Source organism: Astatotilapia calliptera, chromosome 22 (genome assembly GCF_900246225.1).
Source record: "Astatotilapia calliptera chromosome 22, fAstCal1.2, whole genome shotgun sequence".
NCBI classification, from domain to species: Eukaryota; Metazoa; Chordata; class Actinopteri; order Cichliformes; family Cichlidae; genus Astatotilapia; species Astatotilapia calliptera.
Window position 1 is genome coordinate 22,311,195 of NC_039322.1, and position 19,999 is coordinate 22,331,193.

General features: G+C 39.1%; 1 protein-coding gene across 2 annotated transcripts in view; it reads right to left on the reverse strand.

Moving 5' to 3' along the window:
- Positions 1-19,999, reverse strand: part of csmd2 (CUB and Sushi multiple domains 2) — a 271,925-nt gene that overhangs the window by 119,521 nt on the left and 132,405 nt on the right. For both annotated transcript variants that reach the window (XM_026155795.1, XM_026155797.1), the window contains 7 exons: positions 19,372-19,484; positions 17,255-17,332; positions 13,342-13,429; positions 12,323-12,447; positions 8,522-8,643; positions 4,679-4,782; positions 2,742-2,854 (listed from right to left, as the gene is read on the reverse strand). In XM_026155795.1, coding sequence (XP_026011580.1) covers positions 2,742-2,854; positions 4,679-4,782; positions 8,522-8,643; positions 12,323-12,447; positions 13,342-13,429; positions 17,255-17,332; positions 19,372-19,484 — 743 coding nt within the window. The remainder of the gene's footprint in view (positions 1-2,741; positions 2,855-4,678; positions 4,783-8,521; positions 8,644-12,322; positions 12,448-13,341; positions 13,430-17,254; positions 17,333-19,371; positions 19,485-19,999) is intronic.

A 19,999-nucleotide genomic window follows, 5' to 3' on the forward strand; every position in this document is an offset into this window, starting at 1 on the left:
GGATGACAAAAGGACTTTATTAGTCAAGTTTATTGGTATAACCCAGTACTGCACACAATGTCTCAGTGGGCTCTAAAGGCTCTCAGTTCCACTACTGAATCAACAGTATTTAAAGTATTTACAAAATTGCAGTCGCATTTAAAAGTGCATGAAGATAATGGTAACCTTGCAATGAGGCGAAAATTCAAAATTCTGTCAACAGATGCTTTCTCAACTGCTGCTTTGCTAACAGATGATTATATCCGATGTTTAATCATAAACTGTTAGTGCCCTGCACAATGAATGGGCTGGAGTACTCAAAATACAAATGACATGATGCTTTGCCCTCAGTGTTAGCCCATTGGTGCGTTCGTTTGCATCTGGATAACAAGAAGTTCAAGTGTTTCATATCACATACCCTCAGTTGTCAGTATAAAGCACGACAGTGGTTGGGTTTTAGGCTCATTTGCATTAATACTGATTTTCTTTGCAAGCGCTGCATTTTCAGAACAGACAGAGCCCACTGCAGAGTGTGAGCAACCCACAACGTATGGGTAAGGTGGGAGTGTGGGTTCTGGTATGACTGTGTTTGCAATTACACTTGATGATCAGGCTTAAAATACAAGTAATTGAGAATGCAAATTAGATTTTGGGTGCTCCAATCTGGGAGGTGAAGTGGTTCAAAGCGTTTCTTCCCCTTCATTAAGTAGAACTCATTGTTTTAATTACACTTTGGTTCAGCATGCTGCTCCACTTTTGCTGTTATTTTTACTGATGAAAAATAAGCATCTGTGGGCAAGGGAGAAGACTTGCTGTGCTTCTGAGAGGCAAACAGCGCACTTATCTAGAAGAAAAACCTTGGCAAACACCCAGTACTCACATGCTTTCACACTGGAAAACAGAACGCACACATACTCATTCACAAACCCACACTTGTATCTGATCTTCAAACACGCGTGCAAAAACACACATTGATCTATTGTTAAAGCTCACACATACAGACACATAATTACACAGAGATAGACGCACTGGTATTAGACAGTAGGATGAATGTAGCTAGATGACCCACTGACTGTTTATGACCAGTTTAGTGAACGCAAATATGAGGTCTTGAAACAGGGTTGTTTTTTGTATTGCAACATGAAGTACACAGAGATCAGAGGGTCTAAAATTTCATACCTTGTTATGATTTGAATACATTTTATTCTAAAAAATAATATATTATATAACTATATCAAAGTGGCTCCATTTTAATAGCATTCTTCTAGTAGCATTATCGTTATCTCTCCTATGCTCCACTATGTGCGACACGGAGCTGAAGGGAAGCAGACGTGACATGTAGCTGGGGAAATAGAGAGCAAAGGAGAGAAGCAAAACAGCAGTAAAGACTCAAACTGAATTAAATTGAAAAGAGGACACAAACATCACCCATAAACTACTCAAATACTTGTTTGCTTATGTGTGGTTAATGTTTCTTTTTAATTCTTTGTTTAGTTGTTTTGCTGCCTGAGAGCTCCAGACTCTACTGCCAAGAGCCAAGAACAGAGGCACTGAGATCGCACACAAAAAGGGAGACTTAATTTTCTCCTATAGTTCCAATTACTCTTCTTTTCCTTTTTTTGTTTGTTTGTTTGGGTTTCTTTTGCTAGATAACATCCATATATTAGTTGTGTTCGTGATATGACAGTATTGTGGTTGGCGCCATCGCCTCACAGCAAAGAAAGTCCTGTGGTTGAATCCACGGCAGGCTGGGGCATTTCTATGTGGAGCTTGTATGGTCTGTCTGCAAACTCTGGCGTCCTCCCACAGTCCAAGGACATGCATGTTGGGTTAATTGGTGATTCTAAATTGGCCGTATGTGTGAATGTGAGTGTAAATGGTTGTCTGTCTCTCTGTGTCAGATTGGCGACCTGCCCAGGGTGTACGCAACCTCTCGCCCTATGACAGCTGGGACAGTCTCCAGCCCAACTGCAACGCTGAATTGGACAAGTGGAAGAAAATGGATGAAATCGATGTCATATTACTGTTTAAAGTCTCATATGAGACAGATACATAAACTCCAATGATTATGTCTTTGAAGCTAAACTTGGGATGACACATACTGGGAAGACCAGCAGCCAACTGAAGAAAAATGTGTTATGTTTGGACATATGATAGTTAGACTTGAGCGGTGAGTCACAACGCACAAGCGTAACTGATCAAAAAAGAAATCCACTCCTATTTCAAACTGTAAAAGGAGAAAGTCGAGATTTAAAGTCTAACTATAAAGACTGCTTTTGCTTTTTAACATCAGTGTACCACCGCACCATGATGACTCACTGCAAAACCACAAAAAAATGCTTTACCATTAACATGACTCCCCTTTGATGCTACTCTTAAGATGATTTAACCTCCTAGGACCTGGCGTCCACATATGTGGACATCACATTTTTCGATGACTAGACCGAAATACTTCATTTTTCCCTACAAGGGCCTGATATCCACTTACGAGGACATTATACTGCCACTGTTCTATCGAAATTTAAAACAAATGTCCTCATATGTAGATCTCATTTTTGTCAGAAACAAAAATCAAGTAAAAAAAATAAAATCGGGTAATTCTTTGTTTTTACATTCATCGGGTCCCAATCAACACAAATAGCAAAGAAAATTTTAAATGCATGCCATGAAAGAGTTCAGGTCTTAGGAGGTTAAAGAAGTTAAACAATCCGTTTTAAAATGCAGTTAATGAGCCAGAACCAAAATATATACAGCAACCTTACCTTCATAGGACACCTTGAAGCCCAACGAGCCACTGGTATCATCTGTTTTGAAGTTGAGCCACATCTGATGACTGGTGCTCACGACAAGGTCTGGAGTAGTCGAACCAGACAGACTATAAAGCAAGAAAAGCCAACATACACCTTATAAAAAGACATTTCTTTCTGTTGAATATTCTATATCTTTGTGCAATATTTTAATCAGCAGTAGAAGTGCTTTAGCTGTGGACTTGTCATCACCTAGAAAATACAGAGAGACCTTGTTTTTGCTAAATCATTACACAAATTAAGAACTTTACAAATTTTGTAAGGAATTTTAAGCTAAGAAATGTTTTTATCCTATCCCAACACTTACATTCAAAATAGCAGGAGACAACAAAGTGCAAAATGAATGCAAGATCAGTCAATGCCACAGAAGTAATTTAATCTCATTTGAATAGTAATTCCACCCAACTCTAATTAGGAAGGGTATAGCTGCAGAGTAAGTGATTAAGGGTTCTAATTTTAGTGACAGAACATGTAGGATGGTGGGATTGCTACTAGTGTCTGGATAGATTTTTGTTCTCTTTTACAGCCTTTTGGTAATGTGCTGAATGTCTGTGAACTCCTAAGCACTTGTGAGAGAAAGTATAAAATGCTGCGTGTCTAATGTAGCACTAAAAAGCTTGTCAAAAATAATAGACAAGGCTATTATATAATTTCCACCCAGACAAGTTATATCAGTATGCTAATAATTTCCCTGTAAGCTAATCACTGTCTAGAATACTGTCCTTGTTGATGACCTACTTTATGTTTTTGTGTGTTTTTTGTTATCGTCACCACCCTTTTAATTGTTACTGTTAGATCCAAAACAAGGACATTATTTCCCTTATGGGAAAAACTCTTGTCGCATATTCACTGCAATAGTTTCTTTCCATTGCTAAACTGTCAGAGCACAGTGTCTTGAAATGAAAAGAGTGGATTTGATTGGTTGTGACTAACTGCCTATAAAGCACATTTATGACTGTGCTGCACTAAGGTTACATGCCTCTGACCATAAAGTTACAAAAAAATATTAAATAATTCCCTACACCCTGCACGCGCTCGGCTGCACCACTGATTCTCAAAAAATATAGTCCTGAGTTTAACAGTGCTGATAGCTGCAGTATATTCTCCAGTACTAAATTGTTCTAGTTTGTTTGTGTGCAGGAGCGCAAAGACTCAATTACTCTCTCTACTTTTAAAGCATAAAGAAGTCCATAAAGGGGGAGGAGAGGGAGGAAAATCTTTAATTGAAGAGATTAAGCCATATTCAGTGTTTGTCCTGTGTGTGTTGTTGGTGTTTGAGCAAGTAGACAAAAAAATATGAATGTGAGGATGATCTCACATCAGTAACCCTTTCCTTTGCATACTTCTCCCTCATTTATCTCCAACCTCCCCCTCCCGGTTTCCACCCCAGCTCGGCAGCCTTGCATAAAAATTGATCTATAAAAACTTTATTAAGGTGGTAAATTTCGGCACAATTAATAACAACATCCTGTGAATTGTTATGGAGCATCTGCTAGCGCAAACTCCATTAGGGGGCATCAATATGCAGTTTTGCAATGCTGCGCCACATGGCTGTGATCTTGTTTTTAACAGTGAAAAGAGAGATGATTGACAATGTGGTGCGACATCTATTTTTCATGCCCTGCTGCATCAGGTGGTGATGAAATAAAAGAGAAACCGTAGGAAAAAAAAGGGCTGGAGGGGAACAGGAAGACAGACGGGTGCTGTCGGGCGCGGGGGGAGGAAGAAAAGGCGAGTGTCCCGCAAAGGTGAGGAGGAAAGAGAGCGCGAAGGCAGAATATGATTACCGGGAACATGACTTGCAAAAGTGAAACTGACGGGTAGCTAAAAGAAGTTAGGGAACAGAGGGTAGATTAAAGGCAGGAGAAAACGAGGTCAAATGAGTCACTCACACGTGGAAGATGGTCTTCTGGTCTCCCACTACCTCGCCGTCTCCAACCGTCAGCGTGTCGTAGCCTCGCTCCAGGTCAAAATCTTCAAATGTCAGCTTGATCACCTAGACAACGGAGGGGACATCAACGAGACAAATGAGGGAAGCAGATGCTTAAATACTCCCTGAACCAAATGCAGAGGAGAGATCTCTTCCCATCTGTGACTCCCTTTTCCTCTGTTCATCAATCCATCATACATCAGTTTTTTTTTTTATATCTGTCCATCAAACTTCCAGCTGTATACACTGTAGTAGTTTTTTTATTTTATTTTTTTTGTTATTAGAATTGTTTTCTCCTTTAAATCTCATACTGTGTGACCTAACAGCTCGGTATTGGTATTTTGCTTCTGTAAGTGTTTACTGCGTCTGCTGATTATGAACTGTTTCTCACTAATCAAATATCTGATTGCCTGCCAGATGGTCTGCACGACCTTCACTCTTGCCGATCATGATAGCAGCTTTCAGATGCCTTCGTGGGCTATTACACGTGCCTCTCTATGCATACATATATATATGGATATATGTAATCCAATAGGATCCATTAAGGCAACAAAAAGACTTTGTTGCAATCTAGTGTATAAATCTTTTCTATAAAACATAAATCATGATTTCTTTGAGTGCAATTTTAGGTCTGCGCTGCAGCTGAAGGATAAATCAAGATAAAAACAAGGAAACAATAATTGCGTCCTAGCCGAGGCAAGCGAAAGGGGTCAGCTCTAAACATACAAACAAAAACGGTTTAATTATAAACGTGCAGAATATTAATAACAAGGGCAAAAAATAGAGTGACAGAGGAGGCTAAATAAAAATAAAAAAGCCAAACAAGGAAAAGTCTTTGCCTCCTAGTTTAAATTGGCTGCCACTGATTTCCGCCAAATTCTTAATGTTTTCAGAGGGCTGAGAGAGAGCAGGGCCTAATGAAAAAGCTTATATAAATGCAAATTGCATTCTGTCCTATGTTAAACCTAGTTCTTAATGAAAATTGCCAAGGTGGAGAGGAAAGATTGATGGTGTGTAGGCAAAATAGGTCAGATCGCTCGATAAATAGAGTTTCATACCACAAACTCATCTCCCATCTGCCAGCCAACAGGTGAGGTACAGAGGGGGTGAAGATAAAAAAGAGGGAGAGAGAGAGAGCACAGCAGCCATATTGTGAAAGAGTTGTAAAAAAAAGAAAACTCATCCATAGTGAACAGCTGAAGCAACTTCAGCAACGTAAAACCATGTCTCCAAAACTGTGTAAAATGTAAATATTAAATGAAATAAACACTCCTACAACTTCAAAAGTAGTTGGGAAAAGACAACAAAATGGAAAAAATATTCAATCAGTTCCATGACAGCCTATAGAAAATGGCTGGATTTACCACTAAGAAGAGTTTCTGATGCAATTGTTTTGAGGATTTTATCATTTGCACTACTTCATATCATGCGAAGATTTGGAGAATTCAGAGAAATCTCTATACGCTTGAAAGAAAGCTAAAAAACCAATATTGTATTGCCGTGATCTTCAGGCCCCGCAGGCAGCACTGCTCTGAAAGGAGGCGCGACTCTTTGAAAATCACTGCATGGGCTCAGATACACTTCTGAACACCATTGTCAGTGAACACAGTTTGTTTCTGCATCCATGAAAGCAAAGTAAAACTCCAGCAGGCAAAGATAAAACATTTAGAAAATCATGACCGTTGTGTCCTCTATACGGGGGGATGGGATGGGGGAGGTGTCTGGCTCATCCTACACAGCCCCAGGATTTGTGATGCGAGGGTATGCGGGGTGCATTACTGCACACGGCATACCCTCACATAATTTAAACATCTGTTCATATACCATTTATTCTGAATGATATATACACGATTTGGCGCAACATATGCTGCCCACAGATGATCTCTTGCAATGAAAGCCTTGCTTGTTTCATCAAGACAATGCCAAACTGCATTCTTCAAAGCAACAGCATGGCTCTGCAGTAAAAGAGTCCCGGTTCTAAACTAGCCTGCCATTTTGTGCCAAATGTTCCAATAAAAACATTTAGTTAAAAAAAATCCTATCATAAATGAAATCCTATTGTAAGCAAGACTGGGGACAACATTTAGTTTTCTGTTCTGCAGCTGCTGGTCTAGAATATTTAACAGTATTACATAACATATTAGCTATTGTAAATACTTGAATAATCCGTAGGCACATATACCTGCCACTGTATCCAACAAGGTTGAACTAAGCATTATATATAGAGGGCACAGTTAGTTCATCTGTGGACTGGAAGAAAACCTTGCAGCAGCTCCGTTGCCTGTATTTCTGCTTCTGTCAAGTCAGCTGTAAATCCCTTGTAAGTCTGCTGCTGTGACTTAAGTAAAGAAACCCCAGCTCTGAATGTCTGCCCGGACACTGATTATTTATTAAACTATTACATACACCCTGCTCCTGGTAAATACTGCAGCATCCTTGCGGGTCATTTTTCCACTGCAAACCAGACACACACAGTTACATGCATAGGATTTAGGCAGTAATGACAACATGAGAGTGCTTTTAAAAATAATATATATTTAAACGAGTTCATTACCATTATAAGTAGCATATTAATAAGAGAAAAATCTCATTTCTGTGGAGATCATTTGCTTTAAAAGAAAAAAAAACATGACCTGTATTCAGTCGATTTTTCAAAGCACATTGATTTGTTTTACGTTGTCTCAGAGCTTTGTCGGGTCCAGATGATAGCTCTGTGTAACTTGGTGTAAGTCTGGGAAGTTGGGGCCACTTTTTGGCTTTTTCTGGCATAAATGGATAAACACATGAAGACTGCCAGCTTCAAACAGCTGCATTTAGTATCTTTGGGAAACTATGAAGCAGCACCACTTGACAAAAACCCAAATTACTTATCATGTCATGAGGCTGGTAGGTCTAGCAGAGCTTTGTCACGGCTCGCCCACCCCCCTTCAGACTGAGGCTGTTCTGCCTCAGTCTGCTGGCTGACCTAACATTTCTGGCTGGGCAGGAATAGAAGCCCATTATGTCTCTAAACAGAAAGAGCAGTCTCTCTCCATCTTCATCTGAACCAGTCACAGAGCAAGAGGCAGCCTAAAGTACTGGTGTCTGTTCCAGCAGGCTGCCTCCTGGGTATACCCAAGGGTGTCAATGTTTGTTTGTGTTTGTATACATGCAAGCAAAGGGTGGACTTTTGTGGGGGCATATTAGATCTGACTCCCCGTCCTCCCTTGCCTCTCACCTTACATAGCCTCTCTTCTATCCCGCGCAGTGGAATAAGAGAACGGATTTGTAAAACCATTTTGTTTGAGTTCAGAGAAGGATATTTGGCAGGATAGCAGCTGGTTGGCCTTGAACACTACTCCAAAGTCAATGGTCTGAACAGAATGGCTGTGACACTTTCATGATATCCTCCAAGCATGCTCTCAAAACCTCTCCATTACTCTCCTGTCCATTTTACTCACTCCTTCTCTCCCTCACCACAGGTGTTTCTAACAACTCGCTTTGTCTTTTGCTGGCTCGCTTCCAGTGCTCTTTCCCCACCTTTCATTTTCCTTATCGCTCACATTTTTCAATAAGAAAGCTGCTGTCACATGGTGTGTTGAACAGCCCCTAAAGTGTCCTGTAGCAATTATCAAAAGCATAAAATGAGTCATCTGTGTCAGAGAAGCGCTTCCTCTGGAGCTCCTCCCTAAAAAGGTGCAAACTCATCAGGCAGCTGGCAGCTAAAGATACCACTTACGGCACCGCTGGAAATCTGTGCTTACAGCGGCAAAGCAAAATTAACACCCTGCATTGTTGCTTCAGTTCCGTGTTTAATGACATTTACCTTAGATGTGTCTGTCGCCGTGATGACCCAAGTGCAGTTGGCGTTGTTGTCATACTGAACTGGGTAGTTCGGAGATGTGATGACACCACTGGGTCCTCTCAACTGGCCTCCGCACATTGGTGCTAAAAATCAAGACAGAGAGGGACACATGTTCAATGACAGTTTAAATACGTACTTTCTGTTCATAAATCAGAGAAGATAAACTGAATGTTGTTTGCCTTTTGTTCCATTCTTCCATTCATATGCTTGCCAAATGATGACTGTAATATTACCAAACACCACTGGCTAAAATAAAGCCCCCAATTTTCAGTCAAGTTCTTGTGTAATTTGGCAGACCTTCACCTTTTTCTCAAGTGTCTTCTTGACAGCCACCCTCCCACTGAGATCATCTCTGATGAGACTTCACCAAACAGCTGATGGGTGAAGTGAAGGGCCAGATGTATCTCTCAGTTCTTGTCAGGTCTTTGCTCAATTCCCCCCCTTTCATAAGGACATGACTTTCAGATACTTTTTTATCTGTCTGACTTGTCTTTTGTGCACTACTTTTCTTGTTTTTAGTTGTATTTTAGATTTATTTTAACTAAAAAACGAGAACAGATTCAGTCTTTTTGCTACAGAGGCTAAATATACAATTTAAGATTGGTTCATTTACAGTTACATATAGACAAAAATGAAATAAAACTTTCATTTTGCATTGTGTGTATTTAATAGTTAACTGTTTTTTTAAAAATGTTGTACAAATAAGGTGTCTGAGCCCCATTTTTCTATTCTCCTACAGATATTCTCCTTTTTAATTTAGTCCAGCTGCTGCTAACAGCTGTGGTTGTGATTGTATAGGACAAGTGCATTTGTACAGCTCGAGCATATTTCCTTCCATTTTACATGCATAACTATACTGGATGGATGTTAGGCTTAGAGCACCGCTAAAATACAGGTGACCTACTTTGGATATTGCGCCTCAACACATCCTGTGTAGTCACAGATGAAGCACTATTGACGCTGTTGCTCCTCCGCCAAAGTGCTGCATGCTCTGCCTCTTGCACGAGCACAGGAGGCGAGCAGCACTTTGAAAAGATGAAGATGTTTGGCAAGTGATTGGTAACGATAACGTGATAAAAAAATTAACATGAAATTAAAAACCACCGTTGCGACAAACTCCAGGGCTCCCTCTGAATACTCGACTTGATTTAGTGTGGCAGTATGAAAAAAGCAGACTAATGAAAGACTCAATAAAACACGTTAATCAGAGTTTTACCAAAGGTCTAAAGATATACTGGAGTAAGACTCTTTTTATAAATACTGTCATCTTCTGTAAATAACACATTAAGGAAAACAAACTTGATGATTTCATACTTAAATAAAATAACGAAATGCGACGAGTGCTGCATATCTACAGGGAACACTGTCAAATAAATGCAAACAACTAATTATGAATCAAATAGCACAATTAGATATTCTGACTGAAAAGAGTAGATGAGCAGTTAGCATACCAAGCATCAGAGTACAAGGTGACTTTCCTTATCAATACCCGAGGGTGACTGCTTAACACAACTATTAAACACCCTTCAAACTGAAGTACTTTAAGAAAACAGTGTGTACGTGTGTACATATGTGAAGGGGAACCTGAAAGTACTTGAAAGAGCTTTAGCCAACTACCCAGATTTTAATGAATTGTGTCTAAGCGAGGTCCTTTGGGTGCTCAAGCCCCACTCCGTGGCTCCATGCTCCACCCCTCTCACCAAATCACCCCTATTAAAATTTTAAAAGAACTTTGGCGAAGTTAAGGGGTGAGTAGAGTAATTAATATGAGTTGTGCTGACAGTGAGGGTGACCTTAACGAAAATAATACAGCAGGAAGTCTACTGAAGCCATCACATTCTCTCCAATTTCTTTTTTTTTTAATCACGGGGATCATTATGTCTGATACATCCTACTCTGTGTACTTTGCGAGAGACATGAAAGTGCAGTGGGCTAAGCGGCAATCAAATCTGCAACGGAAAAAGAACCGCAGCTTGGTGTGCGCAGGAAAGGAGGTACGAATGAAAAGGGAACCATGAATTTTTTATAAAGTGAATGAATCTGCACCCAGAGATGAAGTTTTTTCCTGTGCTAATGATAGTGCTGTTCAATTTAATGATGACTAATGCTAATTTAGGATACAGATCTTCAATTATTCCTAGATGATGTTTAATCTTTATTTAAACATGGGGAGCCAGAACAATGGCACGGTCCCAAAGGTTAAATGAGGACGATCGAAAGGACAGTTACACTGACTGACTGTCGATGTAACGTCAATGTCTCTTTACACACACACACACACGCAGATAAAGAAAGCCAATTTTTCTTCTGACTGATGAGAAAGAAATATATACCCACTTTTAATACAACTTTTTAATTTAATGTTTTTGAAGCAACTATGAAATGACATGCAGCTTTCCCATTTAGACGCCACGTCTTAGGTTGTTTCGAGAATCCTTAGACTTTGTGGCGTAAAAGGTCTAGTGACAAATTAAAGGAAAAACTTTGGTAGCTCTGTTGTGCTGTGTGAGGCATTTTGCTGGCATTGTTCTGTTCAGCCACTGCAAATCAATATTCTCTATCTTATGATGAAACATTTTTATCTTATTTTCTGGGAATGAAGACGCACTGAATGTTCATGAAAAAGATGTGAATCATCTCCTATGCCTTTCACAGCCACCGGATCATCACTCAATTGACCACGTGAGAGAGATTTTGTACGCTTTAGATGCACAGCTATCATTAAAACATAAAATGCGGAAATATCTGTGAAAGAATGGTACAGTTCAATATTGATTCAAAAACAGTTCTGACCCTGTCTGTGTATTGCCCGTAAGATACTTTCCATACCGGCATAAACCTACTCAAAGTCAGGGGCGTAATTTCCAGGCGGGTCAGGGGAGTTATGACCCCCCCCCCCCCCCCCCCCAATAATCAGACCCAACCAATATAACCTCCCAATAAAAATAAGAATTATCTTCCATAAATAGGCTGTTTTTTCTTTACTCATTTCAGGTATTACTAGCAAAATAGTTGCATGTTTATTCATATGGGTATTTACCCCCCCCTAATGTTCAGCACAAAGTTACGCCAAAGCAAAGCTGAGATTTTTATCGTAGATTATAATTTATAAGATTATAATTTATCTTAGAATAAAAACAAACTCAAAGCAACTAAAGGCTGGAGACACCTTGAATTAATGAAATATTCCCAATTTCACAGTTTGCTTTTATATTTACAAGAACAGTAACAGATTTAAATATATATATATATATATATATATATATATATATGATGGTAGATTCAAGTTACATAAACAATGTTTCAATAAACGTATACCCATCATTGATTGCCAAATTAATTCTCATCAAGTCATCTTATTGAGTGCTGCATGTGAGATGAAAAATGAGGGTAACACAAGCAGGAAATATATATATATATATATATATATATATATATATATAAAAAGATCTCTGATCCCTTCCCCGGCCTGTCACAAAATGGCCACAGGTTAGGAAAACATGATTGATGGACAGCACTTTGCCAGCATGGCTAAACAACAGGAAGCGAGAGAACGCCGGCCAAAGGTCAAAGTCAGGCCAGTCACAACATAATAGTGAATACTGAATCATGATACGGAGAGACCGAGCACCTATACAAAATGACAGCAGACTTGCCCACAAAAGCGACTTGAGCACTTGAGTATGAAATATAAATAGAGGTCACACTGAGTCTACCTCCATTACACAGGTGAAAAGATGAACAAGACACGTCAATCCTTACCTCTGCAGATGGGCCGATCGTCACTCCAGCCTACGTAGCTGTCTGTCACTCTGAGACAAGTGATGCTCTTCGAGCCCTGCAGTTCATAACCCTCGTCACAGGAGAAATGCACTGTGGCTCCTCGCCTGCAGTTAGGTTGCACACAGAAAAAAACACACAAAAAAGCACGTCAGCACCACAAACCCTCCTGGTGCAATTCACCATTCAGCAGTGGATTTGCAGATGAGGTATAAAAATAAAGAAGAAAAGTTTAGTGGGAAAAAATACACATTTGTTTTGCCTTTCCGCCTGTGATTTCCCATAGCGAGAGATGGATGTTACCCATTTGTCTGTGTTATCGCTGACCACTGATAGGGAAAATGGCTCAGACAGGAACAAAACTCCATGATCCCACTGGTAACATTTGTTTCTCTGTGCACATTTCTCTATTTGGTTTGGTTTCTGGGGCTGTCTATGGTGTGGCATCAGGTAATATGGTGGGTGCATGCTGGAGAACAATAGATGATTTGGTTTAGATGATTTAAATTCAATTCAATAAACTTCGTGAAGCTAAAACATTAATAAAGATCTAGGAGACTGAAATAAGGATAAGTCAGAATTTTGAAAAAGGCATGATTAGCACTGCAGTCCTAATATTGCAACGTTCTCTGACTAATGTAGATTGTTTCATTATTAAAACAGTAAATTTTACTGACAAACTAAATTGAGAGAAAAGAGGAAAAAACTCATAATTTAAAGAACCACTGAAATCAGAGAACTGGATTACATTTTTTGTACAAGCCATATACATTTCTAGTGTAGGGAATAAAGACAGAGATAAAGCCTATTAGGGTCAACTCATGACTTTAAGGACAGTAAATAACAGAGATGAGAGTCTTTGCTAACCAAAACCTATTTTCTATGATGGCATTGTCTCAGTCAGACAGCTCTTCTTCAGGAAATGTTAACCTATTCATCTGCAGATAAAGTTATATTTTCTCTGAATATACTGATGTACCTGCTGGTTTCTGTTTTTTTACCTGAAGTCAGAACCTTTTCTTTTTCCTCGATCTGGAATCCCAGGATCCGGACACATGTTGTGGCCCTGTGCTACACCCATCTGAGACACTGACAGGCAAAGACAGAGATAAAACATTAAAAAGATTCTGACAAAATCACAGGAATGTACAAAAATGTAGCAAGTGTCAGTGAAATTAGTTACTCAGCAACAAATATGCTTATCATTTGAAAATAAATGTTATCCTTGTCCACGGTTCTTAAATTGTCTCAATGGGTGCAAAACTGGAAAGTGAAGTGTAACAAGGGGTCAAGTAAACATAGTGAGCTGGGAGAACCCTGACTGAGCAGGATGGGTCAAAGTTCTGCTGGGTCCACTGAGCGTGACACCTGCTCATTGGCCAGACTCCAGGTCTGTGGCAACGCGGGACAGAATTTCCAACAAAGGTGAAAAAGGCTATGTTAATAGATTATTGTTAATCTTAAGTGATAACTGTTTAATAAACAGGAGGACAACAGTGTTAAAAAGTCAGGGAAATTAAGCCTGTATGTAAATATGTGCTTAAATGTCAGGCTTATGCACATTGCACATAATGCTTTTAATCTTATCCAATTAAAAATAAATCATTAAACAAATACGCTATAAACTATAAAGAGTCAATGCAAAATCTGAGCAGTAAGCCAGAAAAAATCAAAGATTAAAGAATAAATAAGTAACACTTGAAATTTAAATGAAAAATCTAAAAGAGGTTGAAGCTATGTTAAAGTATAACAAATACCAAGAATGCTGCAGTTATTTATGTTACAGTTCTGTGAGAAAAAAATGAAATATTTTGAACTTTATTTACCATAATGCTTGTTTTTTAAATACATACTCCCAGCAGTCAAAAAATGTAGAAATGCAAAGTGAAGTACAGTAAGGTAAATTAATACAAATTGAAACATAAGGGTTAAAAGCAGTGTGGGAGAAAGAAGTGGATAAAACAACAGTAAATGGCCTTGAGGCAGTATTGAAATTACCACCTCAAGGCTCCTCTTTTGTTCAACAGGTTGTTATTAGATCCTTAAACATCCATCTCTGTGTCACTCTACACAGGTGACTCATAGCTGTCACGTTGCTAACGTTACAGATATTTGAAGAAAGCGAAATCGGTTGTCGCATAGTGAAATCCAACACACGATGAGAGGAAGAAATGGCAAAGAAAACACGGCCAATGCAGTTACTGCTCTCCATTTGCAATGTGAAGTACATCTCTAGCACAGACTGTGTGTCTTTTTTGGCTATGGCACTTTTGACAGTCAGCAGTCACTCTTGTTTTTCTGGCCAAAGTGTAGTGCAAGAGAGAAACCTTAAAATGACTTTGATGATGTGAGACAGGCGTCTTCTCAAAAGCCTGACAGATTAGCTGATGAAACAATAAAGTAGGTTTGCCACTGATGGAATTCAAGCAGCATATTCCGAGTGTCTATATGCTTTCTGGTATTACACCTTGAGTCACTTGTGTTAGCTTGTAGCTGAGCTGATGGACACTTGTCAAGAAATTCCTACATGTTATTATATTAAAAGTAGTGCTGTCAGCGTTAAACTTGTTAAAATGACTTTACTGCCATAACCGCATCAATGCTGCAAATCTCCGTTAGCAAGTTAACGCGGATCGCCCCGTGTGTGGGGCAGCACGGCGCTAACATGTTAATGAGCTAACCGCGCTAATCTGCTTAGATGTGCAAAGGTTTCAGCTGAAGGCACTATATGCATCTCCTTGCTGGTGCAAAAATATAATTTAATACCTGACAAAATCGGGTTATCTTTGGCATATTTCAGCTTATCGTGATTCAACTTTGATCGTCTGTAGACAACGGTGCTTGATCCCATGAGTTAGGTGCTTGAACGATTCATAGGCCAATGTGAGATGACTTCATAAAGATAACACAGAAAATGAGTTAAAAAGCAGCCAATGTTCAAAGAAAAAACTTAAAAGAGCTTCAGAAAGCCTGGAAAGTTTTTTTTTTTTTCAAGACCAAATTACAAGTCTGGATCCTTGGAAGCAAAATATGGAATTGAACTATTAGGGTGGCTCGTGACTTTCTCATCCTTACAAATTTCTTTGGTAACACCTAACAGTTTATACAAGTAAGTAATTATGAACAGCAATAACTTACTTACTAAACTAATACGTAGTACTAGCCCGTTAGTGAATGATAAAAAATACTCGAGAGAATTTCATCTAAAGGTTACAAATGGGCGTAAGGCGTTTGAACATAGTGGACTGCACAGCTGTGTCAGCATATCCACAGCATATCCATTCATCTTCTGGGAGGAATGTTTAGCGGTTATTTACATTAATTCAAAAGACATTTAGCATATAGGCCTAAGAAAAGAGGCGGCGAGGCAGAACCTGAAAACTTAACAAACAAATTCCAACTTGAACAAAACATCTTAGTGCAGAAGAGAGAAGAGAGTGTGGCTAGCCCAATTTGGAGATGATAAAATGTTGCTCTGTACTCTTCTTTCCTGGACAGATGGAGTCCAGTAACTCCTGAGGACACTTTTGCAGCAACAACTGGTCATACATATAACTTGTCAGCTTTCACAGCAGGCAGCCAATAGATTTCTCTTTCCACAAACAGCGTTAATATATAACAGCCTTCCGAGCCTTTTATCTCGAACATGACGTAAAATGAATGACAATCCTATTTTTGTGTTTGTAAGAGAATTTACTATGAACAAACGATTACACATTTAAACACCAGTTAGCATACCTACTTTTTCCATCTGGTTTTGGTTACAGTGCATGTGTCATTCTTTAACTGTGGCCTGAGCTGACATCAATAAAAAGCTCTACAATGTACCCCTGAATTTGCAAACATCAAACCCCAAATAGTCTCCTTTAGTGCATCATTCGATTTTCTTTACGGTTTTCGGTTTCAGAATTATATGACGGAGTAACTTATTCAACCCCGTCTTCATCTCCGCTACAACTAAAAAGATGAACAGCACAGCTCTCTATAGCACTCCAGGCCAAAAACAGTCGGATATAAAATCGCGCTTTATGGACAAGACCTCGAGCAGTATTAGGTGACATTTTTAATAAGTTTCAGGTCAAACTCTGACACGGAGGGGGCAGTAAAAACTTACATCTATTCCACTTTTTCTGTAACATTTAATTACAGTTTTAAAAAATGTTTGATGAGTGGAACCTGGGGTAGTAATGAAGTTGAAGGCAGTTAGGTATCCATTGATGCCTGTATTCAAAGCACAGGCTTGCAAGGCTGTGCTTTGTTCCTAATTTTAATGACTGGGCGTAGGCACAAAACTCCCTAAGCATTTCAATCAGGGAATATGTGCTAAAAGATTGCAGGCCTATATTTTTACCTTTGTACTGGGAAAAACAAAAGACTAATGTTGACTAATTGTTTTATTGTTATATTTATCAAGTATTCCCTGTGTCAGATAGCCAAGTACAACAAACAGCCTGGTAGTTGTTGACTACTGTAGACTACCTTTTGCATAAACTAACAGGGAAACTTTTTTTCTGTGTGCTGTGTCAGCCTTTAGTTAAGCTGTCAGTTACTGTTAATGCCTACCTGATCATCAATAACAATGCAGGTTATGTTCAGCATGCCCATGTGCGTGTGAATGTTTTCATAATGTCGTAATAATGCAGTGATGTGAGAAAACAGTGGTGCTGGTGGCGAGGGAGCACTGCCAGCCCTGACTTTACAATCATAAAGACTTTGAAATATTGCTATAAGCTCACCCTTCTTCATCTTAATCTTTCCGATGCCAAATTATAGATGTCCTTTATGATAGATAGACCTAATTCCACACTTGCATATACTGAATACTTGTCCGGGGGACTTAACACAGTGACCAAATATGCAAAAAAAATATCTTATGGTTGTAGAAAAAAGGGAAAATTAAGGGCTGTAACTTACACACTGATATCTTGTGGTGGTTGTCTTTGCTGGGCAACATCTTCACACCCCGGGACTTAAGTTCAGTCATCTTCTTCACTGTAGAGAAAACATAGAAGAGAGATTGGAGGGACATGGCAGAAAGTGATGCCCACGTAGTTCAAAAAAGGCACTGCAATTATGTTCAAATCAACATTTGCAAATCAATTGTGAAACTAATGAAACACTGTAATGTTAGAGAAAGAAGGTTCTGGTTTTAAGGCTCCTGGTTGTCTTTTCCCTTTGGAGTTTCATGTTCTCCCCGTGCCCATGTGAGCTTCTCCAGCTGCTCCGCCGTTCTCCCGCACCCCTAAGACATGCTTGTTAGGTTGATCGGTGAGTCTAAATTGGACTTGGTGGGAAATGGTGTGGAAGTGGATGTGAGAGAGCGTGTTTGGTTGTCTCGCTGTGTCAGCCCTGTGATAGACTGGCAGCCTGTTCAAGGTACACCACATTTTGCACTGTGTCAGCTGAGAAACGTTAAAGCTCCCACAGCACAAGATGATAATCAGAAAAAATGGATGGATGGATGATAAACTTTTAAATCTAAAAATGACAATAAAACTGAAAAGACCTAGAACACAGATTTATGTTCATTTATAAGAGTCACACCTCTTACAGTGGTTTATATTCAGGAAGCGATTTTGACAATCACCATATTTTTGATTGTGGAAAAAAGGGCTCTTAGCATAACATCACTGTTTCGTTAACAGGATGCAAGGGCATCCGAAAACACTCTTTTCTATACAATAAAAAGATGAAGTTTAAATGGTTTGAGTTTGGTTATAATTGCAACGGAGATTAAAAAAAGGTCATCAGAAACAGGAGACTTGTTTAAATGCATATTTATTCGCCAATTTTCAAAAACACTATCAGTATTATCTGAGCTCCCCTTCACAGTCGTCCTGTTTAATTAGTTTGACGGTCCCTGACAATGGAACTTCACTTGTTTTCCAAATGTGTTTTCATCCCTTCCTCTGATTCAGCTGCAGTTTACTTCAAAGCTTATCTGAGTCATGTGTTAAAAACTCTGTTTATTATGTGTCTAGAAGGGGAAAAAAGCCGGATAAAAAAACTCTTTTATTTGATTTGTTAAACTGATTAAAGAGGAAGAAAGAAAAAGGTATAAGCATATTTCAAGTAAGAAGACTAAGCTATTAGATGCTGGGTTTGATGTGGTGTGGCTGATTATTTTCCTACATATAAATAAAGGACACAGAAAAATAAATAAGGTAAAAAGGAGGCAATTAAGATATTCAGTGACTTTATCACTCCAACAAGCCACTGCTGTGGAATCATGGGAGTTGTCGTGATGAGAATAATGCATTGAGGGATGGGAACAGTGGCGTGAGTGTTTAATCTAATTAAAGTATTAGTTTAACGCTTCATTCCGATCTTCGAAACATATTTACCTACCACTGAACCTGTAATCCCACTGGCTCCCTTTTCCAAATTCTTCCCTCATTTGTCTCTTCTTCTATCTTATTTTCCTCCATCGCTGATATTTCCAGCAGATGGCTGGAGGTGAGACCCTTAGAGATCACCTCTTTTGGTGGACGAGCTAATCCTTTTCCCCTGCTCATCCCTTCTCAAAGGTGATCCCTGAACCTCTAAGAGTAATGGAACAGGAAATGGATGCCTGGTACAAAAAGGATTTTGTGTTTGTGTGTGTGTGCGCGTGTCCACATGTATGCTTCTGTGCAATTATGTGGCACTCATAATAATGCTCCTGTAATCATCTTTTTTTTCCTTTTTCCTGAAAGCATTCACAACTATTCTGTGGCAAATGGGCTCCAAGAATAGAATAAAATAAGAAAGAAGCTCATGAAGTGTCCAAAATGGCAGAAGTTCACAACTATATTCTGATTATGGCACTAACCAGTCATTTTTCTGGGTCTCCAAAAATATAAAGGATTCTTTGTTGGGATGACCAAGGAAGTATATTAAAATATTAAAATCAAATATCACAGACATGTAGCTACTGACAAAAGGCCTTTTTAGCAAACCTGAACTGAAGACAAAAAGTGGTCTATAATTTATTCAGTAAAATCTCTAATGAGCCTCCCTCTTTAAAATATCAACCGTTCTCATGGTCTTACCTTGGTATTGGGCACTGAAACCTCTTAACTTATGGTTGCCATCTGAAGTAAAGTGCAGTCGAAGCCAGTTCTTGCTGCTAATGATGGGCGAAGGAAGGTTCGGGCCAGTAAACCTGTAGGTAGAGACGGAGAGCTATAGACTTTTGGAGTATTACCACAGTGATTTAACATGCAAATGCAAATGTAGCAGATTGGAAACAGAGGTGATGCATTGCATATCCCAACACTCCTGCACACTGAATTTATTCTAGGTTAAAGGCAAGGTATGAACCAGTAACTCCAGCACCTGCATCGCCACTGATATACTTCTTCAGCATACAAATTCAACTAATGAATCTCTTCTCAACTTCAGATATTTTAAGCTTCTTCTATTTATTTTGTCATATAAATCCCTGCCAACCAAGCGCACATACATACAAACTAAATCCAGTTATATCTGCCAGTGCAAGAAAGTGTCTCTGCCTACAGTGTGCTTCTGTTTTGTGGCATAACGCAATTATGTAATCCATCATGTTACCAATAAAGTCAAGCTCAATGGCAGACAATATATCGCAGAGGCTGGCAGAACCTGTCAGTCTTCCCGGTGATTGTCTTGTTTGTTTATGGTAATTATAGCAATGTTTCAAAA